Source organism: Notamacropus eugenii, chromosome 2, assembly GCF_028372415.1.
Source record: "Notamacropus eugenii isolate mMacEug1 chromosome 2, mMacEug1.pri_v2, whole genome shotgun sequence".
Classification (NCBI taxonomy): Eukaryota; Metazoa; Chordata; class Mammalia; order Diprotodontia; family Macropodidae; genus Notamacropus; species Notamacropus eugenii.
Window position 1 is genome coordinate 217,506,168 of NC_092873.1, and position 25,457 is coordinate 217,531,624.

The window sequence follows — 25,457 nt, forward strand, 5'->3', positions numbered from 1 at the left end:
CTTTCCCTATTATGACCAAGATAAGAAAACTGAGCTCAAGGAATCTGTTACTTTCTCATGGTCACACAATAAGAGTCACAGTCAGGATTCAAATTCAGGTCCTGCCAACTCCAGGTTCAGTGTTCTTTCTCCTACATGATGCTATTTTTTCTAGAAGATCCCTTCTTGTTCTGACATTCCATGTTTCAATCTTTGGAGACATCATCTTACTTATGTAAATGGAGTTTTTTGTATTAAGCAAAAACAATTTACTTCAATCCCAATGAAAGAACTCTTTCATTATAAGAAAACATATATACCAATGTAGATTCTTTTTGGTAGCATAGTTTATTCTGCACTGATATGTGAGCAAAGTAGAACTCATTCAACTGAAAGAAAACACCTGGGCTCCATAAAAATAAGCCTTTCAAGTATTTTCCAAGGGAAATTTCTGTTTTAGAATGGAAAAAAATGGGGAGTGGAGGGGGAGAGGAGGGTGTGACTAGCCTTTTTGATGACAGGCTGTCATCAGATGCCACCCTTCTCCTGCCTGGTGCTGCCATACCCCATTTTCTGAAACTAACCCTTCATATCTGGAATCTTCTATTTCTGGAATTTCATAGGCTAGAAACTTCCAGTTTCCTGGGAAAAAAAATGGTAGGCACCTCCCTACCATTAGCTTTAGGGATAAGAGGCCAAACAGGCCCAAGCAGGACCTTGGCCCTCTCTATAATACACCTGGTCCTCCTGAAGTGTCCTGACACATGGAGTAGAGACAAACCCAGTAATTCAACCCACTGAACTGGTGAAAGCTTGGCATAATGGACTGCTAAATCCAGGGAACAGCTTCTTATGAGACCATTGTGGACTCACTCCTCCTTAGAAGATCATTGAGTCAAGGCTCTGTGGTATAATCCCTGATTTTATTCCTTCCTTGCCCTTCTTCACCCCATTTTAAAGGTGTTGATCCTAGTCCCAGTGAAGGGTTGGTGGGCTATTCTTATCAGGTCAACTTCTGAGCCTGTTCAGGGAGGGCAAGGAGATGCCGTCACATTACTCTTGTTGCAGTCTGATTCTTCCTTTGTACTCTCTGGGAATGGGGGCATAAGGTGTCAAGTGGCTTTCCTTTAAAATTGCCAAAAAAAGGTCTATTGTTTTCAGTTTGACTGCCATCATCCGGCTCCTATTGCAGTGAATGAGTCCAATAACTTCTTGCTAGATATACGCTGACATCCCCCAGACTAACAGGGTCTGTCTTCCAAAACAATGACAAATGAATAAGTGGCCTTTACTGATGATGTCACTGGGTAACTATGAGAAAAGAGTATATGTTGGTAAAAGGCTAACAACTGGTTTTCCAAAAAGAAAATGTGCATACAATATACTTTTATATTATTTTCTCTAATACTTTCTTACATCTAGACAAACAGGAAAAAAATGAATCAAACTCCGATTTGTAGCATTTGCTGATCTCTGAGGTGTAATTGCTTGCATAAAAAAATTTAACAGTTGGTACTCCAGGAGCTGACTCTAGCATACCCCTGTCAGAAAGTGAAGGTAAGCTAAGAAGAGTTTCCATAGGCTTGCAGAGTCAAATTGAGTGTTTTGTTAAATTGTATAGGCAATAGCTTATTTCTCATAAAGAAAATTCTCATGGAAAGTTGTAGAATCAGATAGATTATAAAAGATTATAAAGGAAAAAAAGTCAAATACCATAGCAAAATATTTTACAAACGTTACAGAATTTTAATTAAATGATTTATTACAAGTGGATGAAGGAAACATTTCAAAACACTATCTGTATTAAAGACTTTGAGTGACATTGTTATCCAGAAGAAAACCAGCTTTAAAATGGCATCATCAAAAGCAACATGTGAAATTGACTAGGCTAGTGACAGGATTACTTGAATCACTTGCACATCTCACAGAGAGAACAAGATACCACAGGTAGATTTAATTTCGTTTAGTTTATTAATACCATCCTAACATATGACTATGTTGAAAATGTGGAAATGTAACTGAACTGTACAGAAAGGAACCTTAATCATGTACCATGAGTGCTATGATTGTTTTTTAAATTGATAACTTGTTTTATTAAGGAAAATTAGTTTATTAATTATACATATAAAAATAAATCTACAAGAGCAACAAGAGCTCAGATTCAGCCAGTATTCAGTAAGTGTGACATACTAGCACTGTTTTGGCAGCATGCTTTACAGGTTTCCCACTCTCACTTGCCTCTCATCTGTGTAGGTCAAATCACTTTGCCTCTGATAGGGAACCAATGTAAAGAGCTTCTCAACAACTGGCTATCAGCAAGCTGAGAAACTCTTTTCCTCTATGGCTTTATGACCAGTCACTTATACTATAACTTTAGGGTTCCAGAAACTATAAGTGATCAGAGCACTCAAGGCAAAACTCAGCAAGAGGTGAATGAGGAGGGCAAAAGCAGAGCTGTGTAGTTGGGGACTGTGAAATCTCAAAGGAGAACTGAAAGGAAAGTGAAGGGGTACAGCAGGTCCTAAAAGGAATGGCACTTAATGTGGTAGTAGCTTTGCAATAGTTGGGAGTAATGAAAAAAAACAGTGAAGAATTGACCATAAAAAAAGAGACATAGACATGTTTAGAGAAATGGACAATCAGCTGAAAGAGAAAGTCAGGATAATAATAACAGTAAACCCAAAGAACAAGAAAAAGGAAGAAAAGTGAAATGGAGCTTTCCTCATTTTTTTTAGTTAAAAGATTTTTTTTGAAAGACAGAAGAGAAAACCCAAAATATGTTAAAATGCATAAATTAAGCAAAATAGTGAATTTTTTTAACGAAGGGGAACCAAAATATATATATTTGTCCCATGTTTTCCTTATACCCAAAGAAAGATTTTATTTAGTGGAGTGTTCATTTCACTAAACATCCTCATATAGAATTTGACATCTCTGGAAAAGTAGGAGAAGTTGGCTGATTAGTGTTCTCTACATGAGCTGGGAGAAGATGGGGAAAAGTGTGTCTCCTAAGAAAAGAAACATGAGGAGGGGAGAGAGGGAGATGACTTCCAGAAAGTCTATGGCCTGGGCTTACATCTTAAATGTTCAATTTGACCATGGGAAACAAGAGTACCAACATTCTGTGCTTGCCTGGCATAGAGAATATCACCAAAAACAATCAAATTATTACGCAAAATGCCTGATGCTCACTGTGTTACTGAAGATAAGAAAGAAAACAGTCATCTGGAGAACAAAATTTGGGTATAGAGAGGAGGATGAAGAGGAAGAGGAGGAGGAGGAAGATGACGATGAGGAGGATGAAGATCCACACACAAATGGCTCTGGTTTATATGGTCTTTCAACTTCTGGAGGTAATGCTGTCATTCCTTGAATCTGAAATCAAACAAATAAAAATGAACGTCTTTCATGAAATATGATTAATGGTCATATTTTTTTTCAAAACGCATGATTCTAATCAAATCCCTTCAATTTATTGATGAAGAAATTAAGGCCCAGGGCAGTTAAATTACTTACTCCAAGGGAATAGTAGATGAATAGTAGATGAATCTAGATCCTAGGACTTTAAAATCAAAGTTTTTTTTTTTCCCCCCACTGTTATAGGCTGGCTAGTGACTAGCTGGCAGAGAGCAACTAAACTCCTAGCTGATCAGGGAGATAAAAAGTCAAGAGGAATACCAAGAAGAGTGTTAACTATAACTTTGGATAACCATAGATGTCAGCTCCAGTCTTAGAATTTCTTCACTCCTTATTTCCACTTTCTTCATCAAGTTCAAAGTTGGGAGATAAAAGATTGTCCCATATAATATGGGGAATTAAAGTTTTTAACCAATAAGAAAATATATTTTTAGCATCAACTTTGCATGAGATACTAGCAGTCCTCTATCTCTACCCTAAAGCTGTTAAGTTGTTTCAGTATTATCTGACTCTCCTTGCCTCCATTTGGGATTTCCATGGCAAAGATAGTGGAGTGATTTTCCATTCCTTCTCTAACTCATCTTACACCCAAGTAGTTTAGGAAATAAGTGGGAAAGAGAACATTTACGTACAACAATAGTTAATGTTATAGGGGCTTAGATTTTAAGAACTATATGCTAGATAGAGACAATAAGCACCATAGTTGCCCCAAAAGGAGTTGGTAGTTTTAAGCTTAATATTAAAAAAAGCAAACAGCAGCAATAACTTATCGATTAAAGCAGTTCCCAAATGCAGTGGGCTACTTGGGAGATAGCAAGTTAATCATGACTGAGATGATCAAGCAGAGGCTGAGTAACTATTTTTTGAAGATAATGTGATGGAATTCAAGCTATAGGTAGGGGAAGTACTAATTGACCCCTGAAGGTCTTTCCAGCTTTAATACACATAAATTTATAAAGTTCTATTTTCATAATGAAAGTTGAACTTGAAGGGGGTGGGGAAGAATGGTGAAAAAGAAGGGCAGGATTGAGGAAAGTGGAGAAGAAGAGGGCATTCCAGGCAAGTGAACAGCGTGAGTATAAGTAAAGGTGACATTTCAGGTGGCATCTTCAGTGGATAATAAATGAACAAGTTTGGTGTTAGTGTAGAGTTTGGATACAGTAGGCAATAAGGCAATAGAGACAGGTGGAAGTCAGATTATGTAAAACTTAATTACCAGGTTCAGGAGTGTTGTCTTTAGATAATAGGGAGTTATTGAAGGTTGTGTAAAACAATATTTTTAGAAAGAGTAATTTAATGATTTTGTACAGTATGGAATGATGAAGGGAGAGCCTAGAGGAAAGGACAACAATCGGAAAGTTATTATAATTATCTAGGTAAAGGAGAAAACAAAAAGTGGCCTATTCAAAATAATTTTATAATCCATAAAACAGCTAGGAATTATCTATCAGTTAACATTCAGGGTTTGCATAAATTGTCATTGTCTTTATTGTGCCCATTTGGTATTTCCTTGGTACTGGAATGGTTTGTCATTATGTTTGCCAGCTAATTGACAGATGAGGGAACTGTGGTATACTGAGATAAGTGACTTGCCCCAGGTCACACAACTAGTAACTGTGGCTAGATTTGTTCCTGGGAAGATGAGTCTGTCCACTGTGCCATCTAACTGCCCCTTTCATAAGCACATTTGCAAAACATTCTTTGCAAAAACAAGGAAGATACTTCTTGGAGAATATTGGAGAGATGTTCATTGTTCATGGTTGAGCTGCGGCAGTGAAAGAGATGATACTTATCTAAATAAATGTAAAGATTTAGTACTATATAAATCAACCTCCCAAAGGGCACTAAATAAAATAATTAAAATTTTATTTATAAGAATAAAAGTTCAAAAATATGAAAGGAAATATTAAAAGCAGAAATGAAGGAAATCTAGCATTACCAGTTTAAACTATTTCATAAATCAGTAATTACCAAAACTATTTTTATCCTGCACTTTAAAAAATAAAAAGGTAGATAAATGGAAGGGATTATATTAACAAGACCAAGAAGCAATTAAATATAATAACCCAGAGACTGATAAACTAAAATACACAAACCTCTTTAAAAAAGAGTCTTATCTTCTGGAATGGGTAGGAAACTAGAAAGCAATTTGGCAGATATTAGTTTTAGACCAATATCTTACACTGTGTACCAAAACAAGTTAAAAATTGATATATCTTTAATCTAAATGGTTATATCACTTAAAAAACAATTAGGTTAATGGTAAAAGTGAAGTGCCACTTTTATCTATTGTTTGGAGAATTCGAAACCAGAGTATAGAAGAGAAATTATTGACTGGGAAAAAACTTTCACACAAAATATTCCTGTTAAATGTCTGATATCAAAGATACATAGGGAATTGATACAAATGTCTGTCATTCCCATTAAACAAGCAGACAAAAGATACAAATGGTTTCCAAAAGAAGAAATATAAATGAAAAAGGAATTTATCAATAATCTTATCATTTGTTTCCGAATTTGCGTTCATTCAGTATGATGTAGTGAAAGAGCACTAGATTTAGAGTCAGATGACTTGGTACAACTCTGGGCTCCATACTTATTGTCTATTTTATCTTGTCAGTTTTCTCACCTTTACAGTAAGTATGATCAATTACTTAGGTGACAGGGCAGTTGTCAGAAAAGTACTTTGTAAACGTTAAAGTGCTACATAAAAGTCAGTTATTATTGAATCAACGAAGATTTGGCGATCATTTTCAAGTGTTGGGAGGGAGAAGGATTCATTTCTGACTTAGACTTTGCATTTAGGTAAGTAATAAAATGAAAATACCACTGATAGAAATAGAGAAATCAGGAAGGATTCTTTTTGGTCGGGAATAATAATGACTGTTTCTTATCAGTAATTAGATAATCAATAAACATTAATTAAATGCTTACTATGTGCCAAGCTTATTGGTTAAGAGATGGGAGATATAAAATTGGTAAAAGACAGTCTCTGCCCTCAAGGAGTTTATAATCTAATGGATTAACATGCTACTTTTAAATTGATCCTGGGATCTCTACTTCCCAGGAGGGAATTAGAAACTTTGTATTAAGAGTTCAAAGGAGAGATCAGCATTTGGAAATGTTTCTTTATTACTGACCACCCCTTTTCCCCAATAAACTAATATCATTACTCCTCATTAGACACTTTGTTTGTAAATACTTTGCTTATGCTCCACTTAATAAAGTAGGGAAAGGCTTACCGACCACTCTGCATTGTCTGTCTTGGAACATCTCACATTCACAGGTAGTCCAAGAACAAGTTTATTGAAGGAGATGCCATCTTTTTTGGACCATTTAAACTTGTTCATTGCATCCATAAAAGATAAGTTTTTATATTGCTTAGGACTCTTAATAATGAAAGGCCAAGTCCTGGATTTAAAAGACACACAAATTAACCATGTTTAGAACAAAACAATAAATATTGCCCTTAAGCAAGGCTCATGTTAATTTCTCAACTGTTGGAAAAATAAATAAATAAAACAAAATAAAATAAAATAAAAATAAAAAATAAAACCCTGCTCAGGTTCCTGGACCTGGAATCAGATGGTCTGTGAACAAACAGAAATCTAAACAGAAAACAAATATGGACAATCAAACAAAATGAACAAAATTTTGGGTCATTCTTCAGAAAAACATATTCTCTAAAGACTTTTGCTCTTCCCTTGTTTCCTTCTTTTAATAACAAATCATCTTCCCTAAAATTTTATTCTGATGTCTCATGACAAATAGCATCTAGGTGAGCCTTGCTTCTCAAAAGTCACATTGGAAGATTCCAAGTTCTTCTGGTTTCTACTAAACAGAAAAAGCTTTGAGTGTGGGTCTAATGATGGAATTCATGTCTACTGTGCAAGGACCCTGCCCCCCCTCCACCCCCACCCCAACTAAGCTTGGAAATGTTCACAATCAGAAGGACTCTTACTCTTCTGATTGGTAACTATCTCATTGGTATTACTGTTTCAGGAATGATATCCATCATGCTTCACCTCACTCATGCTTCAAACCACTCTCCTAACTTTTTCTCTTCACCAGCCTTATTGGTCATCTTCCAAGTTCCGTTTATGTGTTGTCTTTCTTAATGCAAACTCCTTCATTATAGGAACTATCTTGTTAGCTTATATTTGTGTCCTTAGTGCCTGGCATATACTAAACACTAAATAAATTATCTGTCTTATCTTATCTATCTATCTATCTCTGTCATTTATCTCCATCTTTCACCTCTCTTTCTCCCTCTGTCTCTGTGTTTTTGTTTCTCTGTCCCTTCTATGTCCTCTCTCTCTCTCTCTCTCTCTCTCTCTCTCTCTCTCTCTCTCTCTCTCTCTCTCTCTCTCTCTCTCTCTCTCTCTCTCTCTCTCTTTCTCTTTCCTTTACCAGCCAGTGCTCTGCCCAAAGGGAATGAAAATTTTAATCTCTGAACTTTTTTTAATTTTTTTTTTCTTTTAAAGACCAGCCTTAACCGCAAATCACTCTGGTTCCAGAATGAGCCTTACTTGGTCACTGTTTGGGCCCTGTTTGGCTTAGAATGGATGTAAATAACACTTGTTTCTGTTTTAGCCAGAAACCCTGGGGTCTTCCCCGCCAAGATCTATTCTTTTTTAGAGACCATTCTTTGCCTCATTTTTTTTTTTTGAGCCTTAATCACTGAATGGGCACTGCCTCAATCAAACTGAGACCTGTTACAAACCTTAGCTTGAAAAGGCCAAGGACCCCCTATCTCCAGTATACTGTGGTGGTCATTTAAAAATTGTTTTTTCCCAATTACATCTAAAAAAATGTTTAACATTAAAAAAATTGAGTTCCAAATTCTCTCCACCTCTTCCCTCTCCTCTCTCTAAGATGGTAGGCAATTTGATATAGGTTATACATGTACAATCATGCCAAACATATTTCCACGTTAGTCATGTTATGAAATAAAACACAAATAAAAACACACAAAAAGATTAAAGTGAAAAATAGTCTGCTTCATCTGCGTTGACTCCATCAGTTTTTTCTCTGGAAGTGGATAGCATTTTTTCATCATGAGTTCTTTGGAATTGTATTGAATCACTGTATTACTGACAATAGCTAAGTAATTCACAGTTCATCACCATGTAATATTGCTTATTCTGTATACAATATCCTCTTGGTTCTACTCATTTCATTTTGCATCAATTCATGTAAGTTTTTCCATTTTTTTCTGAAGTCAGCCTGCTCATCATTTCTTATAGTACTATAGTATGCAATCAAGATCATATACCACAACTTGTTCAGCCATTCCCGAACACTCTTTCAGTTTCCAATTATTTGCAACACAAAAAAGAGCTGCTATAAATATTTTGGTACAAATAGGTCATTTTCCCTTTTTAAAAAAAAATTCTATGGGATACATACTTAGTAATGGTATTTGTGAATCAAAGGGAATGCCCAATTTTATAGCTCTTTTGACATAGTTTCAAAAGTTTACAACTCCATCAAAAAATATATTAATGTCCCAATTTTCCCCTGTGCCCTCAACAATTTATCATTTTCCTTTTCTGTCATATTAGTCAGTCTGATAGGTGTGAGGTGGTACCTCAGAGTTATTTTAATTTGCATTTCTCTAATCAATAGAGAAATCAATAGTGATTTAAAGCATTTTTCTCAAAGGAATATAGATAACTTTGATTTCTCCATCTGAAAACTGCCTATTCATATCTTTTAAACATTTATCAATTGCAGAATGACTTATGGTCTTATAAATTTGACTCACTTCTCTATTGATTTGAGAAATGAGACCTTTATCAGAGACACTTGGAAATTTTTCCCTTAGCTTTCTGTTTCCTTCTAATATTGGCTACACTGATTTTGTGCAAAAAGTTCCTAATTTAATATAATCAAAATTATTCATTTTACATCTTACAATGCTCACTTTCTCTTGTTTGGTCATGAATTTTTCCCTTATCCATAAGTAAACTATTCCATTGTTTTGGATAATTTTTGGATTTGGATAATTTTCCATCATGTCTGACTCTTTGTGACCCCATTTGTGATTTTCTTGGCAAAGATACTGGGGTGGTTTCTCATTTCCTTCTCCAGCTCATTTTACAGGTATGGGAACTGAGGCAAACAGGGTTAAAGTGACTTGTCCAGGGTCATACAACTAGAAAGTGTCTGAGACTAGATTTGAACTCATGAAGATGAGTCTTCCTGAGCCCAAGGTTGTCACTCTATCCGCTCATCTGTAAAATAAGCTGGAGAAGGAAATGGCAAGTCACTCTAGTGTTTTTCCAAGAAAACTCCAAATGAGGTCATGAAGAATTAGGTATGATTGAGACTACCAAACAAGCCAAAATATATGCTGAAACCTCCCAGTAGAATGTTAGACTCCTTGAGAACAGAAACTGTTTTGTTTTTGACATTGCATCCCTAAAGCCTAGTAGATGTCTGATACATAAACTCCTAATAAATGTCAGTGGGTAGCTAGGTGGTACAGTAGATAGAATGCTGGGCTTGGAATCAAGAAGACCTGAGTTCAAATGTGACCTCAGATAACAACAATGACAAGTCAGTCAAAAACATTTATTAAGTACCTTCTAGCTCCAGACACTATGGTAAGATCTGCAAACAGGAAGACAGTCTTTTGACATTCTCTGCTCTAGAGGAGCTCATAGTCTACTGGGGAAGATACATGTAATCAATTATGTATTTTTAAAAAGCTATATATAGGATAAATTAGAGATAAACAACAGAGGGAAGAAATAATTATTAGAAATAAGGAAACCTGGGAAAGAATTAATGTCAAAAGTGGTATTTTAGCCGTAAGGAAAGCAAGAGGCCCGATATCAGCAAGAAGAGTGTTCCAGGTATGGGTGATAGCTAGTGAAAATGTTCAAAGTCAAAGGAAGGACTTCAAGGACAGCTAAGAAATCAGTGTCATTAAATTATAGAGCACATGGGATAGGGATATAAGGAGTAAGAAAATTGGAAAATTGGAGAGGGACAGGTCCTGAAAGGCCCTGAATGCAAGAGAATTTTATATTTTTTCCTAAAATTGTAGGAAACCACTGGAGTTCATTGAGAAGAGGAGGATGACAGATCATTGGACCTGTACTTTAGGAAAATTACTTAGACAGCAAAATGGAGGATGGACTAGAAGGGGGAGAAAATTTTGTTAGGAAGACCAACCAGAAAGCTATTGTAGTAGTCCAGGCATGAAGTGAAATTTTTTAGAAAGAGAGGAGGGTTTTAGGGAAAAAATAATAAGTTTATCTTTGGACAGGTTGAGTTTAAGATACCTACAGGGCAGTTTGAAATGCAAGACTGGAGGTCAGGAGAGAGGTTTAGGCTGAATAATTCATTTTGAGAAGCATTACAGAGAGATTATAACTGATTCCACAGAATATGATGAGATCACCAAATGTTCAAAAATGCCTCTTGAACATGAAAAAGGACCTTTCTTGACTAATCAAAGTAAAGGGCATGTCCCACATATACAGTCACAATGGAATCTCAAACACAGTCAAGTTTGAAAAGTTTTGGTATGTTTGAGCTTGTTCTTGGACTCCAAGGGCATATCATTGTATTCTAGAGAGCATGGAAGCTAACAATGTACATGTAATTATACTGGTGATAAACTAAGTTATCTAACACATATATGCCATTGTTAAGTCTGATTAGTTTTTTAGTTTACCCAAATTAAAATCAAATTCCATCCAGTGTAAGGAAAGGCCTCTTTTTAAATTAAGAAACATGCAGGGTTTTGATATGAAACACTAGATTTTTCAGGATGATAGTGATTTACAATCTGATATGTGAATTAATCTGTAAAAGCAAGAAACTCTAAGGATGTATTTTCATAATGTCTGTCTTCAGGTAAAGAAATATACTTATAAATAAAATCTTCCTTTACTCACTTATTAAACATGGATAAACAGTCATCTGAGGTAATTTCAGTGTCTTCTTTCAATCATCATCTTACATTTCATTTTTTAGTATCTTTTTTATGACTCTGAAGATCATTTTTCTGTTTATTTTTGGTCCAGACTGGTGATTTGATTGGTATGAGGAACTCCCAGTGTAGAAATTCTGTCCAGTGATATAGATTGGCAACTCATAAGTGACTTATAATCTTAGAATTGCCTAAGGCATTTAGAGTTTAAATGATTTGCAAAGGGTTATAAGCTTGTCTTTGTCAATGGAATCATTTTAAAACAAGTACTGGATCCAAAGCCAGCCTTCTGTCCTGTATGTCACTCTTCAACTATGTAACTGAATCTATTAAAAATAGCATTATTTCTTTGAGAAGACAGAGGAAAGTGTTAAGTAGTTTATGATATCATAATTTTTACCTTCAGGCTCATTTTTGCTTAATGAAAGACTCCCCTTATTTTCTTCATGCATATTAGATAAATGAATGAGGGGAGAAAAGCATTTATTAAGTCTTTAGTAAGTGCAAAGTACTGTGCTAAGTCCTGGGAATACTGGGAGAAAGTCAGGATAGTCACTGTTTTTAAGGCATTCTCATTGATAGAGATAGAAAACATATATAGGAGTTTTTTGCTTCAAATCAGATTGAAAGACCTAGTAGGCAGTAAAGCAAATGGTAATTCTTCCTCTTTAATGCCATTTCCATTTATTGAGCTACTAGAATGACATCATTGGCTGTTGAAAACGTTAGGATAGGGTAGCATAAAAATAATACTCATCTCAAAGGAAAACCAAATCAAAATACAGAGTAATGACACAAAACCTATGTCATGATAGAATAAAAAAAATTTATGGTGAAATATAGATATGTAATCCATTGATGATTCCATAACTTCAAAATTAATATTGGTTTTAAAGGGCACTATTCCTATTACATATAATTCTCTATTCTAACAGTTAATAACAAATTTGGGGCAACTTTTTTTAAAGAGCAATTTTTAAAGTTATATCTCCTTTTCAACAGGCTAAGGTTATATATATTTTGAAAAAGGAAATCTAGCCCACATGCACAGGAAAATGCTACAAGTGTCACAAAATCAAACTGCAAACTCTTTAAAGACCACAAGAGGGCACTGGCATTGCTACCAAGAGACCTGAAGCATGACTCCTATGACTGAGATTTTGTTCGTTCTATTTTGTTTTGTTTGTTAGCAATATCCAATACAATATCATCTTTTTTCTTAATTTCTCAAATCAGTCCAGATTTGGCTGCTATTCTTGAAAAAAAATAATTCCATTTTCAATCACCTTTTACATATAAAGGGCTTAGGGTAGATCAGTCCATCAAGAAATATTTATAATAGTTCACATTTGAAGGGACGTGACCTGGAATGGTGTGAATAAGTTTAGCATCTTTTGCAATACTAGTAAAGAAATGGAAACGATAGCAAGATAGGGTACAAGGATGGTATGGAATATTACAATGCTGTAAGAAACGATGACTATGATGAATACAGAAATGATCTGGAAATGTATCAACAGATGCAAAATGAAGTAAGTAGAACCAATAAAGCAATATATACGGTGGTTATAAAAATGGAAATGGAAGAAATAACAACCAAAATTAAAGGCAGAGAAATGAAGAGGATCAAACTTGGTGCAAAAGGTGAGAAGCACCTCCCCTGCTTCATTATAGGAGTAGAAGTATGATAGCTGTGGAACACGGCATACAATGTCACTCTTTCAACGTATTGGTTATTTTGCTCAATTTTCTTTTCTTCCTTTTCTTTAGTTGTTACAACGGATAGTTTTTGGGGAATAGGAAGAAGAATATGTTGAGAAATATACAAGATTGTTATAGACATTTTAGCAGCTATTGAGTCAAACACTGGGTAAGGAGACTGAAGAGCTGCAGTCTGGAGGGGGAAGGGGGAGAATCACCTGTTGGCAGGAAGTGATCTCATAATCATTTACTGAATTTGTCAAAATGTCAGAAACTTTTCCCTAATACCTATTCATCTTGTCTTATTTTTATTTATAAATGTGTAATCAATTAAATCATTCCACCCTACTTTAACCAAACTTTGCTCAGATACCTTCCTTTGATGAGAACAATCGATCAGAGGTATAGGTAAGGCCTAGGTGTCAATCCATCAGTCACAGACTTTAGACTAAGTGAAAAGTCCTGAATCAATTTAGAAGTCTTTTGAAGTCACTGGACAGAATGAAAAGATACCACTCAAGAAAGTATGATCAGATTGCTTGAGGGAGTCATTCATACCCTGAAGGGCATGTATAAAACTAACAAAATTGTTTGGAATTGAGATTCAAGTATCAGGCAGCAAATTATTCCAGGTAAATCCTTCAGAAAGAACAGCTTGTGGGGTGGGGTGGGGATGGGGAAGAAATAGATCATTGGCCTCCTTCCTTTTCCCCTTTAGTTCTGAAGAGGAGCCTGTGAACCTCAAAGGATCCTAGTAGAGTCCCTGGGAGGGCAGTGACTGGCAGCAGTATCTGCACCAGGAGTCAAAAATAGGCTGGAAGTAACAAGGAAAGGCAAATTTAAGACTCTATAATGAACTCAGAAGAAAAGCTGCACTGTACCTACAGGGAACATCTTGAGGACTCCAACAAAAGGCCTTCCACCAACTGTGAATTAGTTACTCCTTTGTCAATGTGATCTTCAAGCTTAAGTCAACTTTGCCCTAGACTCAGTATCTATTGATCAGAGAGCATGCCATGACTTTTCCTCTTTTGGGGGGGGGGGGGATGAAGGGAGGTATGCCAATTGTTTTTACTAAATCACCTTAATAAAATCACCCTTTCTAAAAATTAATTAAGCCTGGTTAATTGATATTGACTGGTAATGAATGAGGGAATTAATAGGGTTTCACAAGCTATATAATATTTGGAAGAGACCAGGAAAACTATAGGTTAAGGCTAGAATTCTCTGGAGACCTGACCTTCCAGTGGTTCTGGGTTTAGGAGAATAGATCCAGAGGATTTGTAACAAAAGACAAGACTTTGTTCCTCCTGAAAGTAATTTCATCAATGTGAAAGGATATAGGAGAAGAAGTTATTTATTAGAGGAAGAGGAGGAATCTTTCCTAAGTAGCTTACAAGGTAGTTGTCTGATCCACTCAAGTTTATTTAGGCTTTCTAAGCATGAATAAAAAAGAGAGTCTCTTTTGATAAAAACATTAGGATTCTAAATCAGAGATTGGGTTTTACTTCATCATCCCAGTGACATAACTGATGTTGAAGTCCAAACCAAGGCAAACCTGATTATAGACCAGCAGGACATGATTTCTAGTTGACTGTCCCTTTAAACACTGTCACAGACTTTAATTGTAACAACTCATACTATAGTGTTTTATTGTTTTCAAAGCAATTTTCTTACAGCAACCCTGGGGGGGAATGCAAATATTATCATCTGCATTTGACAGTTGAAGAAATTAAAGCACAGACAAGTTGCCAAGAGTCACATAACTAGGGGAGGTAGTGAAAAAAATGGGAAAAAATTGATAGAAAGTCATAGATCTTGTATTAAAATTACTGTTCTGCCATTTACTTTTATGATTGAGCAAATCTCAGACTCTTTTAGGCCTCTGTTTCTTCATTTGTAAAATTAAGGAATTGGACAAGATGCCACTAAAGTCCCTTCCGATTCTGAATCTATGATCATGTTAATACCAAGGCAAACTCGTTATTCTTTTCCCTCTATCAAAACGATTTTGTCAGAGGAGATTCCCTCCCTGGAGTTCTCTAGACATAGATAATCTAGAGTGGAGAAGCGTAGGGAAGAATGATTTAGGCACATAAAACAACCACTTTTCTAAACCCAGCAGCTATCACATTGTGTGATCATGGCAAGTTTTTGATATTCAGCGGAGCTTTATCATATTTTTGTAAGACAGTAGTCATGTCCCCCTCCATTCCTCCCACTTAATAGATAAAGCAATTGAGAGAGTATTTGGTTGTAACCTTTTAGGTGATCCTAGGTGTCTGGGAAATGTTAACTTTAAAACAGAGGGACTAGTTTTAAATGAAACTAAAAACACAGAACAGCATTATTATTGCCACATTAGGTTACACAACATTCCTTTTTAATAACTTATTAAAAAAAAAAAAAAGAGAGGGCCCTAAACCACACTAGCAGTGTTCCTTTGAGTTAGAAGAAGAAGAAAAAATGACCCATCTATTTCATTTCCTTTAGATCTCTCAGCCAGCACCATATTGGTCTGGACTTTACCATCAATTATGTCACTGTGATGATGAAGTAAAACCCAATCTCTGATTTAGAGTCCTAATGTGTTTTTCAAAAGAGAGGTTCTTTTTTATTCATGCTTGGAAAGACTAAATAAATTTAGCCATGATGATGAATGGCTTGATGTGGGCAATGTCATTTCAAGACCAGCCTTGTACTGTGAGGCTGTTCCCACTTTCTTCCAAAGTCATCCAAAGACCAGTTTGCTCAATGCTACCCAAGTATCACATTTCTCATGTAGAGAATCTGACAATTATTGCCACTTTGGGACATTTGGACATGAGTGTGGCTCTCTTGGGGAATGGGAACCAAATATATCTGGGGGCCCCAGATGGGTTAGGATCCAGAAGAAAATTATGCTTCCATAGAGCATGACACAAGACAACCATCTTGGATGATATAACTTTGCCTTTTGTTTTTGTTTTAAACAACAAAAAACACATTCATTTCTTTGGAGAAGTTTGGGTGCCCCTTTCCCCTAAAAAATTCAGTAAATATATATATGATAGTAAAAACTATCAGTGTTCTAAATACAAGAACATGAGCTAGTCCTGGAGAGTTAAACTGCCAAGCATGATCTCCAGAGAGATACCAGGAGTTCTTAGACATTTTTTTGTGTCCTGAACCCTTTTGGCAATCTGGTTAAACCTATGGACCCCTTCTCAGAATGACATATTTAAATGCACAAAATAAAATGCATAGGATTATAAAGGAAGCCAATTACATTGAAATTGTTATCTATCTATATATGTACGTATATATATATATATATGTGTGTGTGTGTGTGTATGTGTGTATGTATATACATGAATATGTATATGTATACAGAAAAACTGCTATAGTTGAAAAGTCAGATGTCTGGGTTTGAATTCTAGCTTAGAAGTTATACAACCTTTGGCAAATCATGAATATAAGTTTTAAAACAGATAATAATGATATTTACCCAAGTGAGGCCCAGTAAATAGATGGTTGATGTTGGATTGGCATGAGGAAGATCTGATGTGATTATCAGCAAATCACTTAGCTTCTCTCTCAGTAGTACCCTAGGAAACTCTCTGAGACCATGAGTTATAGAGAAATTGCCAGTCTGCATCCATGGAAACATAAACATGAGCTACTGTTTTCACTTAGCTCCGTACTGCTGATCCTGGGATCGCTGGGTAATTACAAAGACTTTGCACATCAGACATCCTTGTTCACTCACCAGTGGAGTACATCATTTACTGACGATAAGTTCATCAAAGAGAAAGAGATAACCAGGACATCAGAAGATGGTACAACAGGGAAGAGTCAAGACTCCAGTAGACAGTCTCTGAAGTCTGTTGAGAGGTGAGAGGAGAGGAGAGAAAGAAAGATAACAACTAAGGGCAGTGAATGTCTGCATTAGGGGGAGTAGGAATCTGCTAATTGCAGATCAAACACACCTGCAAATCAAAGCAAGCAGCTTCAGATCTCAGGGAAAGCCCCAGAAAGAAAAAAAAGCAAAACAGGAAATCATAATAAGAAGAAAGCTTTGCTCAGGAACCCTCAGCGAAAGAGCCTCGTGCAGTGAAAAAGCCCCAGCAAACAAGCAGTTTGCCAAAGTCACCCACTATGAGAGTTGACGGGAGTGACAGAGAACTGAGGATCTCAGTTTCAGCAAATATAGAGACAGGAATGTTGGCAAGTGACAGTCTGTAAATATAAAATGCAGGAAGGTTTCCCTGATTGAGTGAATGGGCTGACTTTGCTCTCCAGCCTATTAGGGATAAACAAAGAGGAAAATGAATTCCTATAGGAGACTGTTAGGAGTTTGAGGGAAGAAGAATGTGCTACAGAGATAGATGGAAGGGAGGGATAAAAAGACCACTGCATTCTGGGAGATTCATTAGCTTGTGAGATCCTAGAAGGCAGGAACCATCTTTTGACGTGTGTGTGTGTGTGTGTGTGTGCATAGGGCTTAGTACAGTACCAGGCACATTGTAATTGTTTAATAAAGCCTTACTGAACAACATAATAAGTTTAAAGCTCTGCCCATATGTGGTGAAGCCAAACTCTCAGAGAAGAAAATAGTTTCTGTTCAAAATGGATACATATGTATCATGAATATAAAAAGTTACATAATTTAAAAAAAGATGAAATCAAGTATTTTTCACAAATAGGGCTGGGAGATATGGGAGAAATATTAATGAAGCAAAAGATAAAAGAAATTATAAAAGAGAAAGTAGACAATTTCAAATAGATAAAATTTAAAAGTTTTGATGTAATAAAAACCAAATTAGAAAGGAAAAGGTAGAGTAGGAAAATATTTGCATCAAACATTACTGATAAAAGTTGGATAGCCAAGATATAGATGGATTGGATGCAAATATATAACACTAAGAGTGATTCCCCAAAAGACAAGTAGGCATAGAATAAACACAGTTTTCAAAAGAAGATTTGCAAATAAATGAGCACAAGAAAACAAGCTCCAAGTTGATGATAAAAAGAATTGCAAATTAAAATAATTTTGTTTCCATCTCAATGCAAATTAATAAAGATGAAAAATGACAGGAATAGTCAATGTTTAAAGGGATATACCATGACAAGCAAATTGATGGAGCTATGAAATCCAAACCTTCTCACTTTTAATTTGGAATGATGCAAGGAAAGTGACTAAACTTTTTGTATCCTTTGACTCAGCAATTCTCCCCTACTACAGGCAGTAAGGTGGTGCAGTGGATAGAGTACTGGGCCTGGAACTGAGAAGATCTAAGTTCAAATCTAGCCTCAGATATTGAGTAGCTATCTGACCCTGGGCAAGTCATTTTTACCTGTTTCCTCTACTGTAAAATGCGGATAATAGCACCTACTTCCCAACATTCTGGTAAGGATCAAAACATAATATTTGTAAAGTACTTAGGATAGTACTTGATGTATAGTAGAAGCTATATAAATGTTGGCTATTATTACTAACCATTGGATATACTTTATATATGCTTAAATGTGTACATGTTCTTCCTCCTAATAGAATATAAGCACCTTGAAGTCAGGCTGATGCAGTTGTCTCTGTATGGCCAGTACCCTAGCACACTATCTATACATTGTAGATGGCTAATTAATGCTTGTTGATTAACTTGGTCTTCCTCTCTCTAATGGTTTCTTTGTAGATTTACTAGCATTGCTGTTAACTATCAAGCTAACTCCCAATGAGCTTATGCACATTATGGTCCCTAATGGTACCTTCTATTTTTTTCCTTCTTCTTTACATGTCTTTTAAAAATCTAAGAGACTCAAAGAAAGGGAAAATGCAAAAATACAAAAATATTTATAGCAACTCTTTTCATAGTGGTAAAGAACTGGAAACTGAAGTAATGCTAATCAATTAAGGAATGGTTGATCAAGTTATTATATATAAATGTGATGGAATATTGTTGTGTTCTATAGTTTTCAGAGAAACCTAGGACTTTTGTATACAGATGGTGTGGAGCAAAGCAGAACCACAAGAACAATTTTTACAATAACAACTCTGAAAGACTCAAAAACTCTGGTCAATGTAATGACTGATCACTATTCCAAATGGATGATGAATCATGCTACCAATCTGCTGAGAGGAAATGAACTCAGTATGCAGGATAAGATATATTTTTGAACATGGCCAATGTGGGAATTTGTTTTCTTGACTATTTTGTTATAAGTAGCTTTTTTTTTCCAATGGAGATAAAAGATGGGAGGGGGAAAAGAAATGCTTTTTAATTCAAAAATAAAATTTAAAATAATGAAATAATGGTATTGGGTCAGACTGATCTAAAACTACCCATGAATTATATGGATTTTTAAAAGGTTAAGTTTTTTGTTACTTGTTTAAGCAAACTTGGTGACAAGAGGAAGATAAAAGGATAGAACAGCTGCTTAGAGTAGATGGGACAATGGTTATGGATTCCAGGGACTAAAAGGAGCTATTCAACTCATATTTTGTTTTCTCTAACAAGAATATTAATCTTTAAACTGAGACGAGTGGATCAAAAATTATTGAAAGTAAGATAGGAGATAGCAAAAGAAGACCTAACAGCCATTAATGAGATAATCATGGCCCATACGAATAGCATGGAGAAAGAATTCACAGATGTAATTGCTGAGTTGCTATTAATGATCCATGAAAAACTAGAGAACATGAAATTTCCTGTTTACTTCTTATTCAGTTTTGTTTTGTTTTAATGGAAAGAGGATCCAAATTTCTGGGATCCAAGATGGTGGAGCAAGCAGTAAGTTGCTGTAACTCTCCCATACTCACCTCCAAACAACCATAAAATAGAACTATAAAACAAATCCTGGAATGTTAGAACCAACAAAAAGACAAGATGAAACAATCTTTTAGCCCAAGAAACTTGGAGAATCAGTAAAAAAAGGTCTGTCTCACTTTGGTGAAAGAGGAGTGCAGTCCAGGACAGAAGGCATCCCAGCAAACCAGCGGCAAGCCACACCTCAGCAAGCCTGAGGGAGATCCTGAGCCCTAGTGTGGTGGAGCAGGCAATAACAACACTAGAACATTCAAGTGCCTTAGCATATCCAGGAACTGGCAGACTCCAGCTCCAAGAACTACCACGGGCTTCAGCATAGCCTTGGGGCAAACAGGTAGATGACCCTAAGGGTGCCAAAGCAAACAGGCACCCTCCAGCCAGAATGCTCCAATGTAGTCCCAGGAAAACTGGCAGCCTCCAGAGGCCAGATCTTCACATGCTTCAGTGTAGCCATGGAGAAATGCAGAAACACACCACTGGACCTCAGCACATGCCACATACCATCTCTAATGGACTCTGAATGCAGATCAAAGCATGTATTTTCACATTATTCTTTTCTGTGGTTTTTTTTCCTTTTAATCTGTTTCTTCTTCCACAACTATGATAAACATGGAAATATGTTTTACATGATAGCACATGTATAAGATATATCAAACTGTTTATCAATTTCAGAAGAGGTCAAGGGAGGGAGGGAGAAAAGTTTGGCATACAAAATCTTGTAAAAATGAATGTTAAAAACTTTCTTGATATGTAATTGGGGGAAAATAAATTACTATTTAAAGCAAAAAGGGAAGGAAGCTGTGTTTTTAAACTATTTACTGAGTTTAACATTAATTTCTGGTTAAAACAATATAGAACGTCATTTAAGGGATGGTTTGTGATCCCTTAAAAATTGAAGCAGTGATTAATTGACCACTTAGTGCCAGCATACTTTCATCAAGAATAGGGCAATTGAGTTAAACTTTATTTCCTTCTCAGAAATAAAGGAAATGAATCAAGGAAATGTCACAAATATGGTATAATGTTAGGAAGATATTTGAATTAATTTTCTTTCATGTAATACTCTTAGGTGTGTATGTTCATCCTTCATTGCCTAAGAAGATCATGCCATCAGAGAAATGATGACATGACTTGCAGTTGATTTTGTTTTGAGTGAGGGAGGGCTGTGCAGGTCACCAGCCTCACTTCTCCTCCAGAGCCATCTGAATCCAGTGACCAGATATTCATCAGGATGACTGGAGATGACTCAGGATGAGGCAATTGGGGGTTAAGTGACTTGCCCAAGGTCACACAGCTAGTGAGTGTCAAGTGTCTGAGGTGAGATCTGAACTCAGGTCCTCCTCACTCCTGCACTGGTGCTCTATCTACTGTACCATCTAGCTGCCCTACTCTCAGGTATAGGATTGAGAGATAGGTGTGATCATATCATTAATTAAGATTCAGAGAGGTCTCTTGTAGAATGTCCCATGTTATCTGTTATTGGCCCTGTTCCATTCAACACTGTTATTGATATCTTGGAAAAAACATAGAATACATACTTATCAAATTTCAAGAAGACATGAAGCTGAGAGGGATAGCTATCACACTGATAATAGAATCTAAATTAGAAAATATGTGTCATCTAGAAAAATCAGGTCAATGGAATTAGATGAAATTTGATACATACAAATTTTAACTTCTAAATATGAGTTAAGCTGCATAAGTTCAGGAAAGGTAAGTCATAGTTAAACAGAAATTCATGTGAAAAAGACCAGGGAGTTTTAGAGTACTGCAAGCTCAATTCAAATTCCATACCAAATGTTCATACAAACCAATTGTTTATGAACTGTGGTGGAGCCTTCCAAGCTCATATTGTTCTGATCAGCCAAAGTTGGACACATTGTACATTGATACTGACATAATGATGTCATTTTGGTCCTTTTCAATTATGAAGTACAACAATCAAGAGATAACAAGTCCCTTCCCACTTTCAGTCTCTGGTCCTATGATCCTAAGTACTTGAAGGGTTATCACACAGAAAAGAGGTCTGACTTATTTTCCTTTGCTTCAGAGGGCAGAACTAGAAGGAATGGATGAAAGTTATAGAGAGGTAGATTTCAGTTGGCTCTAAAGAAAAACTTTCCAATCATTGGAGTTATCAAAAAGAGGAATGCTCTGTCACTGAAGATGGTAAAATTCCTGTCCCTGAAGGTCCACAAGTGGTATCTAAGTCACTACTTGCCAGGATTACTTTGTTTTGTAATGGTGGTAGGGATTCCTGTAAAGGTATAGGTTAGACTAGACTTAGATGATCTTCAAGGTCACTACGGATCTGAGATTCTATGAAATTTTGCTATTACAATCCACAATTTATGATGTTGTGCAGGAGTGACTTTTACTTTTAGGGACTCTCATCAGGCAAAATTCATAATCCCTTTTCAGGATCTCTTTTTGTGAAGCCTTGCCTCTGCCAAAATAAAAAGAACCCATATCTCAGTCACAACTTCATGAACTTGGAATCTTGTGATCTGATTGTACACTTTGCCAATTCATAATGAATGAATTTCATTCTCCAGAAATATTTTGAGCTCAGTTGTGAACTATTTTTGAAAATGCTCAGTGTTTTTTCTTTCATTGCCACAGTACTGTATTTCTTTCTTCCCTTATGTCCTATATATCCATCCCATGTAAAATTACATAATTTTAGAGCAGGAAGAGTTCTTAGACACCATTTAGCTCAACTCCCTTGTTTGACAGCTTTGGAAACCAAGAATCCACAAGAGGAAGCGGCTTGGGCTACTAAGATATAGGCTGTTATTAAATCTAATCTTCTAACCATCTGCAATATGAAGAAATTATCTTAAAGAATTGATGCAACTGAATCACCCGACATCAGGACTTGAACATAACTTTTCTTTGTCACTGCCCACCATTATCTTAATTCAAGCACAACTTCCAGAGCTTTTCCTGATTACCACCCCCCTCCAGCTACTAGTGCCTGTCTCCCCAAATTGCCTTATTTTAAACTTTGTATATGCTTAAATGTACATATATTCTTTCTCTTAACAGAATGTAAGTGCCTTAAAGGTCAGCTTTTTTCAGTGTTGTTTCTGTATGTTGTCCCAGTATTAGCAGTGTCTGACACGCGGTAAGTGGTAAATTAATGTTTGCTGATTAATTTGGTATTCTTCTTCCTAATTATTTATATATAATTTTGCTGTAATTGCTGATAGCTATCAAGCTAACTCCTAAAATACCTAATATTAATGTTACTTGAGTGCTTGTCACCTTGAAAAATAATGCCACTATAAGAAAGGGACCTTGAAGTCATCAAATAGGTAGGCAGACCTATTTTCATACTCGAGACAAACTAGAATCTAATCTGCATCTGAATCTCCAAAGGAGACCACTTCCCTTACCATTACATTCTAGGACTTAATGACCCTCACTTTGAAGAACTCCTTCTGGCTAATAAAACTAGTGAGCCCAGTTTTCCTTTTTCTGTTTTATATGGCAAAAGAGACCAGCTGGGAAACATGTGAGGTCACCCTTCCAGATGTTCCTCTCACTAGTATAAAAATGGTGGAACAATAAAGACAAAAGAATCATGGCTGGATAATGAATCTAATACAAAAATTAAGCTCACTGTTTGTGTATCATGTTCTGATTTGTTATACGGATTCTTTCATTTATCTTAGTCTGACTACATAGCATGACTATAGTGAAAATATACTCAATAGGAAAGTATATGTAGAATCTATACAGAATTGTATGCAGTCGTGGGGAGGGAGGGAGGTAGTGGGGGGTGGGTGGGGAGGGATAAAATCGCAATTGTATGGCAGTGATTGTTAAACATTAAAAAAATAAAAAAATTAAAAATAAAAAAAAAAAATTAAGCTCACTTGGAAGCCATGTTCCAAGATAACCCATGGCATGGGACTTTGTGCTACTTACGTGACTGGCCTGTAGATCTCCTTAACACCAATGAACTGAAGTTGCTCCATAATGTCTGGAATACTTGCACATCGAGTAAGATTGATTCTTGGATAATAAAGTAGATATGAGAGGCACATTTCACTTCTGGTGCTTAGTCCACCCTAAAAATGGAGGCATTTCAACCAAAATAGCATTAATAACAGCCATTATTATCTATTGTTGAGGGATGGGTAACGCATGAAGCAGTATCCTGGCGACCCTGCTAACACTGAGGTATAAGGAATCTTCAAGTCAAAAGACTATATAGCCTAAGCATGACTGTTTTTCTGAGTTATTATTCATAATTATCAGGAATAGTGGCTATGTCTATTACAAGACCAGATTTTTAGTACTTGACCTAGTAACTTTTCTAACCTGTGTGGCCATCCTGATGACTTCTGTAAACAATTCCCCCAATCACCTAGTTTAAAATATCTCTAATGTAGCCAATTTGACTGATTTTTAAAAAAATTTCCTAACTATAAAAGTAGAATTGTTGTTTTTTCTTCTTTGGACAACAACCCAAAGCTTGACCTCAGTTAAGCTCACAGAGGGCAAGAAAGGCTCACCTCACCTCATCCATGTAGCTCATCCTAACGCTAACTCTGATCTTAGGATTGGGAATCACATCACCAAGTTTAAGCTAAATTTATCTAGGAAGAAAGGAGAAAAAATATGATAGTTACCTGTAAAACTATCTTCATAACTTATAAGTAGTAACGCTATTCAGTGACAAACAAATGTGTGAGAATGTACAAGTTTTATAAAATACAAAAGCACACGGTAGAAGCTCATTATTTGTAAATGAATGAATGATATATCTCTTCTTTCAAATTCCTTTACATGTTTACTAAAATATTAGTGAAATAAAATTTCTACCCAATTTACTCAGATTTGTTCAGAATTTCAATTAGAAAAAGAACTTCTTTACTCATTTGTGCACAGAAAGTTCTCTAATTTGTATTATATTACATGTTATTCAATTCACATGAGGGAGGATGGCAAAATGAATAAGATAGTAAAATCAGGTTCAGAAAGACCAGAATTTAAATTTCATTTCAAATATTTACGCATGAGCCTGTGATATCACAATCTCTCTTAGCCTCAGCTTCCATATCTGCAAAATGTGGATGATATTTGTACCTGCCCCCAAGAGCTATTGTGAAGATAAAATGAGATCAATCCCTTCCAGCCCTAAATCTATGATCCTAAGATTCTATGAAAAGTTAGTTATTATTGCTGCTACAGTTTGACATATATATTGTTAATTTCCTCCAGCAGTGAGTGGTTATCAACATTGGTTGATAAAATAACATTTGTAGATCTAAAAGTGGATATTTACCAATTGGCTCCTTTTTCTGTCACTCCACTATCATCATTCCATATTCACAATGGAGTTATATTGTTCCACCATTTGCATTTTTGTCTATTTCCTAGATATTCACAGAAAATAACAAGTTATCACTAAATCAACCTTCCCTTGATGAGACTCACCATGTTAGTGAAGTGGATTCTTTTTTTTAAATTTTTTTAATTTTTCACTTTTCATTTTTTACACAGTTCATATCACATTAAACAATTCCAACTTTTGGTCAGGTGATACTTCTCTTGAAGCATTTACAATATAAACCACAAACAAATTTTTTTTAATATTAACC

General features: G+C 35.8%; 1 protein-coding gene across 1 annotated transcript in view; it reads right to left on the reverse strand.

Annotated features, from left to right (window-relative positions):
• Nucleotides 1–1,702: 1,702 nt before the first annotated feature.
• MOXD1 (monooxygenase DBH like 1) overlaps nucleotides 1,703–25,457 on the reverse strand; it is a 118,866-nt gene continuing 95,111 nt past the window's right edge. Inside the window, exons 11-13 of the mRNA XM_072643350.1 lie at nucleotides 23,779–23,921; nucleotides 6,639–6,807; nucleotides 1,703–3,354 (exon numbers count right to left, since the gene is read on the reverse strand). Coding sequence (XP_072499451.1) covers nucleotides 3,148–3,354; nucleotides 6,639–6,807; nucleotides 23,779–23,921 — 519 coding nt within the window. The 3' untranslated portion in view covers nucleotides 1,703–3,147. The remainder of the gene's footprint in view (nucleotides 3,355–6,638; nucleotides 6,808–23,778; nucleotides 23,922–25,457) is intronic.